The sequence below is a fragment of the Porites lutea genome, chromosome 4 (assembly GCF_958299795.1).
Source record: "Porites lutea chromosome 4, jaPorLute2.1, whole genome shotgun sequence".
Taxonomy (NCBI): domain Eukaryota; kingdom Metazoa; phylum Cnidaria; class Anthozoa; order Scleractinia; family Poritidae; genus Porites; species Porites lutea.
The window spans coordinates 19525781-19535931 of NC_133204.1; the positions used below are offsets into that span (position 1 = coordinate 19525781).

Below are 10151 nucleotides of genomic sequence, written 5' to 3' on the forward strand. Positions count from 1 at the left end.
ATAATACCGGGATTCTAGCTAACCGAGCTGGCTCGGTTATCATGAAATCAGAATTTTTGCGTTCAGATCGCGTAAACAGGCCCTGAGAAATGTTATAAAGGCTGGTTGAAAGGAAGTTAAAAATACTGTCTTTTACCTTATCGCGGAAGAAGAAACAGGCAGCTCTCTTTCCAGGGTCTCTAAGATGTCCGTGTAGGAATTCCAGCTCAGTCACAGCTTTCTCTCGGTAATCGTTAAGCCAAGGATATTTCATTGCCGCAACATCGAAACTCTTTTGCAAAAGGGCATCCAATCCATGCCACCCATAGCGCTGAACAAAATAATGTCAGTAAATATTATTGTTATTGTTGTCTTCAGTTTTACTCTCGGTACTGCTCTTACTTTTTATGTCAGATGCAAAAAGATTGTCCAGAAATACACGCAACAATAAAAACGGCGAATTTCGGGCAAATTCATCAAGAGGCACCTCTTGATAACCCATTTGAATTTTTGTCAAACCGGTGGCAAATTTTCGCCAAATTCGCCATTTTCTGCGAATAATGTTACTTTACAAGGGGCACCTCTTGACATCGCATCTGACTCGCCAAACCCTAGGCAAATTTTTGGGCAGATTCGTCATTTTCGTAACTGCATGCATTTTTGGACATAAGTGAGATGCACAACGGGTCTAACTGGCCATTCGTGACAAATAATCCCAGAAAAAAGACAGATAGGTTGTTATTCATTGTAATAGGTTTAAAAGGCCATCTTTAGTTATTACTTACAGAATTATAAGTTGTATGTGGATTTACACTCTACCTCAAATGATTATGGATTCGGGTTAAAGGGGCCCTATCGCAAAAATTATCAACAAAGGTTCAGTGTTAAAACTGTAGGGTCCCATACAATTGCAAATCTTGCAATAAAAAGTACTTTTCTGATGAAATCTCTTGACTAAACGATATCATGTGTCATGTGTCTTGACGATTTAACTTCAAATGACAGGACTTCAAAGCAAAAACAATCCTTTTTTATCTTTATATAGCGTTTTCACATGACGTCACGGCGGCCATATTGGTGTTCCAAAACAATGAAACGGCGGCCATATTGGTGTTCCAAACGAATCCTTTGGGAGTTGGGCTCTTTTCGTGTGTAGAATTTTTTTGTCCTCATAAATTTGCATAGATGCTGGCCACGTGAGTGAAAACGCTCTATTTGATTATTTCAGTCGTTTTAATAAAGTTCTTTTGAAGAGATCTGAAATTTAAGTTTTCTTAGTTGCTTATGTATCTTTGTTATTTGCCAAATTACAATGTGACAAAGTTCCCTTATTGGAATCACAAGCTAAACATTGTTTTTGTTCACACTAAGATCATCGTAAATTTATGTCAGTGTAAGATCTCATCTGGTGCATTTTACCTGTCCAAAGAAGCCCACAATCATGTCAGACCGATCCATTTCTCGAAGACAAATCTCAATAGTGGCAGCGTTAGATGACATCTCCGAGGTTATACCCCATCTCATGTCAACAGGAACAAATTCGTACCCAGCTCTCTTGCAAACTGACGACAACCGAGGCCAGTACTTCTTGGTTAACTCCTCACGTTCCTCCTCCAGTCCACCGAATGGTGAACTGAAGAACACCCGAGCCGTCTTACGTTGCTGTCTCAGATCGGCCTTATGAGAAAAAAATCGTGACGGAATAAATATCTGTACATATTTAGCTGAGGATGATCTGAACAATTATAGAGATCGAGGATTGGGATCTCCAAAATTCTTCTTATCACACGAAAGCCGAATCCAATAACTGTTTTATTATATATTCAAAATTGATAATTTCGATATTGTTTTAAAGCAAGCTAAAATATGGTTACCTCGATCGATGTCAATTTCCCGTCTTCCTTTGCCTTCATTTCGCGGCAAGTTCAGGAACTATACAGCGGAGAAAGTAGCCGGAAAAAAAAGTGCACTCGATAACCCCGAAAGGTAATATGGGATACGATCCATACACTGTTCCTGACATTGTAGCTGTCGAAGCTACTTTTGTTGGTTTCCTTTAGAACTCACAAACATATGTCCATGACCTCTGGTGCTATTTTTTTTAGGTAGTTCGTGTAGTTCGGCTATTTCTTCTTCACGAAACGTGTAAACTGTTCCGCCATATTTTAATGATCTACCAAAACAACTCAACCAACCTCCTCCCCAGAGCTTCTCGTTTGCCCGTCCATTTTTCTGGTGTTTTATTGACGTCATTTTCCATATATCGTAAACTTCTTCCAAATTTAGTCAACGATAGCTGGTTATGAAAAATTAGCCGTGGTACTTAAGCCAATCAGAAACGGAGAAATATTTTGAATGATCGTGAATAATAATAGTAATATGTTCGTATATTGAAACTGAGGGTGCGTATTTTTGGGAAAATCCAGATCCGGATTTCCGAATCCAAAAACGGATCATGAATCCATAAAATCCATACTCAGGGTGGATTCTTTGGATCAAATCCAAATCTGGATTTTTGAGATTCACAAACTGAGCATTTTTTGGGAAAGGGTTTGAAAAAAGTATTTTTGACAAGCGGTTTTTCGAAGAAAAAAATGGTACGCAACAGATCTATGCCGTACATGTAAGACATTGAAACTGAACCTATGTTGGTGGCGCCTCATTAATTTTGAGCCATTCTCTATTTTCCAATTGCCCATAATACACTCTGTTTGCCCCCCAAATTCTGCATAAACCATTGTTTTTAAATGCTCCTGGGAGTATTGCATTTTCCCAAGAGCATTTTAAGACAATAAGTTATGCAAAATTTGGGGGCAAACAGAGTGTATTATGGGCAATTGAAAAATAGTCAATTAGTGACATATCATTCCATGTTTGTCATCTATTCAAATTATTGGTTGACTGTTTTTAAACCCGTACTTGTACGGTTTTTGTTCGTATGTAGTGTCTGCTCACGCCGCTGTATTTTCCAAGTAATTAAAAAAAAAAAAACAATTCATCGCCTTCCGTTTTAAATTCTTATAATTTTACTATCGTGAGGAGTGTATTCTACTCGAGAAACGTTTGTGTTTCAAACCGAAATATATGCATTTCGTATATTCAATCGTCGCTTATGTTGCTTTTTCCTCTTGTCTTCGCCGTGAGGATCAGTTTGTTGTTGTTGTTTATTTTCCACGAGGACATGCCGTTGTCATGGTAAACGATCCTTTTTCGGATCTTTTTTTTGGTAGTGAAAAATCCGTATTATCTGACATTACAAATCCGTTTTTGGCAACCTCGTTCCCAGGGTTCTCTCCTACCCGCCTCCTGGAGCTCCAGGGGGCGGGTAGGAGAGAACCCTGGGAACGAGGTTGCATTTTTGGATTCTCCCAAAAAAACGCATCCAGAGATAAGCTGCTGTCGTTTTTCGTTGCCATAGTATTACAACAAAATAAAAAAATAATATTTGAAAGGGTTAAAATGGGCTTTGAATATTAGCGAAATCACTTTAATGGTAAAAGTCCATGGAGATACGATATTGGTACAATGTTTAAATGTCAAGATTTAAAATTTAATAGAGCCAAACTAAGCGTTGTGTTACCTATTAAATTCACGCGCAATTTCAATTGTTGCATTATGTTTGTCTCATTGGTGGGGAAAATGTGATTGTTTATGCAAATGAAGTATGGCTGAACACGATAGCTAAGTAACGCCGAAAAGGCTTTATTTCTCAAAATAAAAAAACTTTCCAGTGCCTTACTGATCTAGGTTGTGCACGCCAATGACGTATTTCTGAAACCATTTCATTCAGTAAGCAAAAAATTGATTGCATGTTCAAATAGCTTCTGTTCCACAAAGGCTTGAAATTATTCCTTACTATGAAGTATAATTGCGAAAACTACACTATGGCTTCTTGGTCTTGTGGGCGTCATTTTCACTCAATAGACACTGAGTAGAAACAACAATAGGAGAAAACTTATTTTTCTTGGCGTTTTGCGTTACTATGCATGACAAGACAACTGACAAGATTATAGCTCTCTTACCTTCATGTTGTCGCCCGTTGTGACTTGTAAACAATAGCAACGACAGCAACTTTCTTATCATTCGGCCAATAAAGTGTTGTTCAGCTAGCGTAAACGTCGCAAAGGCAAAGGCAAAGTTCAGCTGCTTCGAATTCAGGAGACGATCTTATTTAAGTACTAAATTTCTTCTAATGTATCCATTTCTGGAGCGACGGTCAACGACATCGTGCATGACTATTCAAATCAGTTCTTTTTTTGTCACGTCACGCATGGTAGATATAGATCTGTTATTTCCAACGTATGCATACTAAATGACCAAATAAAAGAACCTATGGCGAGTAGGTGCTAATCGGCTGATGTTGCTTTTCTGATTTAAAAATCAAAATAGCCAGGCAGTTTTTTCAGTGTCTTCGCCGTGATTATTCTTACAAGGGATTCTGGAAAAGTCCTAAGAAAGATTCTCCCCAAAAAAGAAATTATAAGATTCAGGTGAGAAATAATTTTTTTGGATTTCGCGTTCAATCGATTGGAAATTTGAAAAATCGACTTTCCACAGTCGTACATTAACATTCAAGTGGCCCTATGAAATGTAAAGTTGTCTGACGGATAGACTTTCTATTGTAGTCTTCTCGGGTAAGGACGAAAACCGTAGGTCCCGTCTCACAGCACTTTAACTGATTTGTTCTTGTGGGACGTAAAAGAACCCACACCACTATTCGAAAAGAGTAGGGGATGCAGACCCCGCTGGTGTGGTCAACCTCTCCTAAGCTGGGTTATCTGTAAGAATACTTAAATTGGAGCCCCGCTCTGTTGTGTGTTCCGCACCATAATTATGGTGAAAGTGATTAAAGTGATTAAGTGATTAAATAACTTGATAAATTAATTAATTAAAAATTTTGCAAATAGAAGCTATCAAGCAAGATTGCTATCAATGAAGATTTCACGTTGTTTGATCAGTCCCTGTAAAAGTTTTCTTGACTGTAACGTTTTGATCTATTTTGACTGATCACGATCTTTTCGGATCCGACGTTGAGCAGGATTGATCGTACACGGTTTTTGCAGTGGTTGTTTTACCTTAACTAAACACTTTAAAAAACTATAAATATGTAAATCAACGTGTGATACCCTTTCCTAATAACCAGAAACTCATCACGTGCTAGGCAACCTATGTCTCGAGAGAATGTAACTTGATTATTACGCCGACCGACGTCAGGATTTTTGTCAGAATAAAATATAAAATATTTATCTCTTCAAAATAACAATAAAAAAAACAACGGAACGTCTTTAAAACCTGGCTTTGCCCAAATTTTCTCTTGCTGCCCAAAAAATCTGAGTTGCCCAAAATTTGGGGGGGCTGCAGCCCTCCTCGCCCCCCCGGCCCGTACGCCTATGGCTGCTGGAAACATCAGTTTAGCTGCTCGTATCGTTTTAGAAAACAACAAACGAAGTGAAAGAGAAAGAATGCAGTATCTTGTCATCATTCGCGAATAAGAAATAAACATAGGCACCTCCCTTGAATAAAAGATGCACTGCAATGAGCGACGGAAGGGAAATAGAAAAGGCAATCAACAAGCGCCGCGCCGCTTATTCGAGTAAATACGGTAAGCACAAAGTAATCTACATGTACGTGTAAACAGATGCGTCTCAGATGCGTCCTTCCTAATTACTCTTATGACGCAACAACGCAAGCAACCTATAAAGTGACCGTTGTTTAGAAACTTCCCTTTCGATTTCTTTTCTAGTCATGCAGGATTCATATTTCAAGTTCTTTGGCGCCAACATTACATTTACTTACCTATGTTCACAACCTTGCATTTATTCGTATCGCACGAGCAGACATTTCTTCTGCTCTTGTTTTTGTGTGCGTGTGTTTGTTCTTGTGTCATACGTATAAACAAGGCTTCAAGGCGGCCTTGAAACAGCGACATAAGAACAGGGACCGCGCAGCAAGTTTTCGAGTGGGGGGGCTAAAGAAGAATGCGTGAAGGAAAAATTTGGGGGGGGGGGGCATGCTTGTGGATGTCTATTCAATTTCTCTAAAGTGACGGAAAATGCGAATAACGATAAAACTATTGATTTTTTTCCACATCTTTAGTGATGTTGCTATCGGGTCTGAAAATTCACCATCACTAAATTGAAATATCATAGATTGTTATGTTATACTACTGATATCAACCTTTAATTACTATAAATAAGCCAGAAATCCAACGATTTTGCTTGAGCTGCCTTGAACTCAAGGCTGTATAATTACTGAGCAATTATTGCACGAGGCTGAGTATGATATGAAGAGTTAAGCAGATCGAGGGGGTTATCCGCCAAAGCCGAAGGCTTGAGCCCGGTGGATAACACCCTCCGAGATCTGTATATCTTCATATCATACGAAAGCCGAGTTCCATAATTGTTTAATTATTCACTCAAAATATTTACACGGCAAAACAAAACGGTAACTAAAAATAATTTAGTTAATGATATTAAAGTTACTGTACATCATTTACTCGAAAAGTGCCAAAATTACGCTTTCTGTTTGTGTTGCGGTCGGTAAATTCGTTTGCTATGTCAATGGAAACCTGTTCGTTCTTTCTTTGTGTATGTTTAAAACTGTCAGGTTACTAAATCGTTCCTGGTTCATTCTTGAACGGAGCCACGTTTTTAGCCTCCGGGCAGTCGAAAAGGATCTTTCACCGGCTGCACTGGTTGCTGGATTTACGACAATCAGCTTACATAACGTGATAACTTCTTTTATCATTTCCCGTTCTGGGTTGGGCAGCTCTTTAATTTTTACTATGATGTCGTCAAAACAAAAATAATCACCATCCTTCAGCAGCACTTGCAAAATTTCCATCTGGGCGGTTAACACTGAAATATTAACATCATCGGTGTACAGTTTTTCCAGGAAAAAGAGGCCATTTAAAAGACGTTTACCTCTGCTAGGTTAGAATCGAAAAAATATTTTACAATTGTAACGACTTATGCTTCATTCTGTCTATTTATCTGCGCGTTTGTCTTTGCCAGTAACTGTGGTCACTTTCGAATTAACGATTTTTTGCTATTTTTCACTCCGTTACTTTTGTTAAATTATTTTTTGTTTAATTTATTTTTATTCTTGCAAAAAAGTGGGGGGGCTAAAGCCCCCCCAGCCCCTCCCTCTGCGCGGTCCCTGATTAGAATAAATAAGATAGCGACAAAAGACATAAAGATGCGTGTGTTAAATACTGAAAAGGACACGGTCTACTCCTCAAAATGCGGAACGACCGTCTTTGAAATTCCGACTACTGACGTACGCCCCTCCCCCCACTAAGAGGCCGTTTATTAAAGCTTTTATTATGATGAAGTTTTCAAAGTTAAGTTGCATGCAAGGAGCATGCGTCTATATTTCCTTATGTTTATCACCGTAGTTTGCTTTTTGTTTCTTCTTAGGTGTAAGATAACTTGAAACTGCCGGCTGTTCACACAAGAGAGCTCTGTGTAAACGCCGTGCAACGTTGGTGTCCAGCTTTTGTCTCTTATCTTGTATACCATTATACTGTTCTTGACATATGTAAACCGGCTTTGAACATTGCACAATATTGATCAAGGAAACTTTGACAGATATGTTCAATGCTGAAGACATTTTGGGTGACGAATGTGGTTGCTCAGATTGGAGAGCAGAAGATAAAGTTTTCTCCTTTGGACCTGTCTGTCCAATCGTTTGTGTAACCAGTTGGTAAAAAGAAAGATAGTTTGAAAAAAAAAAAGAAAAGCGAATGAAGTGAATCTGAGTTGCAGTTTTGTTTGCAGTTCACAAAGTAATTTAAAATCTGCTGTCATACCATCCTAAGGGGCTGTTGACAAGAGGCAGGTGATGAGAAAGATTAGTTTAAAGAGCAGCTTCGTTTGTCGAGGAGAATGATTTTACGTTTAATACTTCAGAAAAACCATTGTGAATCAATGTGGCTACAGATTGGTTTCTAAAGTATTACACTTCGATCGTAAGTGAAACTTGTTCTTGCCTAGTCAAATGTGGTGCTCGATCGTAAGGTATGTTATAGTTAAGCACTTGTAAATATTCGTGAAAAGGTACAGAATTAACAATTATTGGATGAGGTTTGGCAAAATATCGTGATTTGTCTGTGGCGAGCAGATCAATCATTTGCCGAAGCCGAAGGCCAAGGAAAATAATTGATCTGCGAGACACCGACAAATCCCCATATTTTGCGGCGATAACCAAGTTCAATAAACGTTTTATCATTCGATCACCGAGTTTGTTTTTTAAGGAATATCTTCGGGAAGTGAAGCGATCTGCCATTTTCACGCAAAATCGATCGCAAGAAGGAGAAAAGCGTGGTTTCATTTACGCATGAGCAGAATATTATTTGCAGCCAAACAAAGTTAGACGACGTTGCGCATGAGCAGACCATTATTTGTATGCAGTTATTTGCAGGTAACGTGGTGGGCTCTCGATCAATGAAAAGGAAGAAAAATTTGCAACGAATGATAATAACATTTATTTATACATATATTTTTCAAATATCATTTTCGATTGGAAAGTTGGTAGATTCGCAATGTCTCCAGTGTTAGGAAAAAGAAAACAATTTCAGTCCTTAACAGAATCTGAACTCATGGGATGCCAGAAAACCGGTTGAGCTACAGAGGATCTTGTGGTGAACTACTATTTAAGAATATCCCGGCCTTGGTGAAAGGATTGGGGGAAGTTGGGGGGGGGGGGGCGCTCATCTTGACCTTATCATAAGGAAGGGTGATCTTATTAACTCCAAACGAGGGTTCAGCGTCAAAATCCAAGTTTATTGGTTTAAGGAAAATAATTCAAACGCATCATAGATGTTTTCATTGATGTGGTGATTGTGACAGTTTGATGATTGCGATGGTTCGACCAAAAGACAAAACGATACAAAGATTTTGAGAAAAACTAACAGGCAGAAATTACTTACAAAACCAATGGAAAAACGAAAACTTACAGGTATTTTTTCCTTTTGCAATAGATTGATAAAGGAAGCTGAAAACACACTCCTGTTGATATTGTTGAACTTGATATGAAAAGCTGAATTGCGAAATACGGATAGAGGGCTAAAATTACAATCTTCAGAAGTTATATTTTAACTGAGTAACGCGTCTCCTAAAAGTGCGCGTTTGACCTAACAGGTCTTGAAAAAGAAATTTCGCGGCCCTGCGGGACTCAGATGTTTTGGTTGAAAAAAGGGGGAAGACAGCCCAACTGGGCCCTTCGCTAAGCTTACCACTGAACTAGACCGTTTGCTGCTACCGTTTTACACTCTTTTATTTCTATAAAAGTACATTTCATTAGAATATAGAGGCTGAAATTTGCAAATTTAAAGAATATTTTTTTAAAATCAAACCCGAGGCTGAGATTTCGAAAATGACATTATTTAGAGTGTTGAAAATCTGAAAATATGTTTCCAACTTAGCCGTATAAAACTATTGCTTCCTCTCAACGGCCAAACTACCCATGGCAACAAATCGAAGAAACCTGCACATATGTTATGGACAAATGTTCAATACAAATGACAGTTCGATGAAAGGTAGTTGAAATACATATCTATAGTATAGAACACCAAAGAAATGACAAACCGCACAAAGTATATGATAAATAATTTCTTCTTCAATTATGATTTAAGAATAATACAAGAATATTTTCGGGCTAAAATCAGCATATTAAGAATATTCAGCCTGGGTCGAGAAAACGACATTCTTATATAAAAGAAAACGTGTACACGCTTTTCCTGTCATTAGACTGATCTTAGTAGATGCTCTCCAAGTTATCGTTCATTTGAATACCAAGTAACCTCGTTCTTTCCGCCGTTTACTATAACAAAAAATTAACAAAAGACGTGTCTCAAAACAATCAATTTATGTACTTTTATGTACAACGCTTTTTTAAAGATATGTAAAAAGCTCTTCTGTTATGGCAGTGAAAAGATGATTGTCAATGTGACACAGCAGTTTTAGACATGAACTAAGACAGGGCTGCAGAGCTTTCTCCTTTAATGCTTGAACTCATATTTGAGAGATTTAGACTGATCTCGGTCATGGCAAATCTAAGATTCAAGTTGACGACTTTTCAAAATAGGTAATAAGCAGATAAAAACTGTCCAGACTAATTCTCATGGACGAAACTGGTGTGAAACTACGTACTGAACACAGTAAACGACAAAT

General features: G+C 38.1%; 1 protein-coding gene across 1 annotated transcript in view; it reads right to left on the reverse strand.

The window, feature by feature from the left end:
* The window catches only part of LOC140932786 (TPR repeat-containing protein DDB_G0287407-like), a 28683-nt gene extending 24580 nt beyond the window's left edge, over positions 1 to 4103 (reverse strand). The window contains exons 1-3 of the mRNA XM_073382299.1: positions 4002 to 4103; positions 1399 to 1656; positions 137 to 310 (exon numbers count right to left, since the gene is read on the reverse strand). Coding sequence (XP_073238400.1) covers positions 137 to 310; positions 1399 to 1656; positions 4002 to 4007 — 438 coding nt within the window. The 5' untranslated portion in view covers positions 4008 to 4103. The remainder of the gene's footprint in view (positions 1 to 136; positions 311 to 1398; positions 1657 to 4001) is intronic.
* Between the last annotated feature and the right edge of the window lie 6048 nt (positions 4104 to 10151).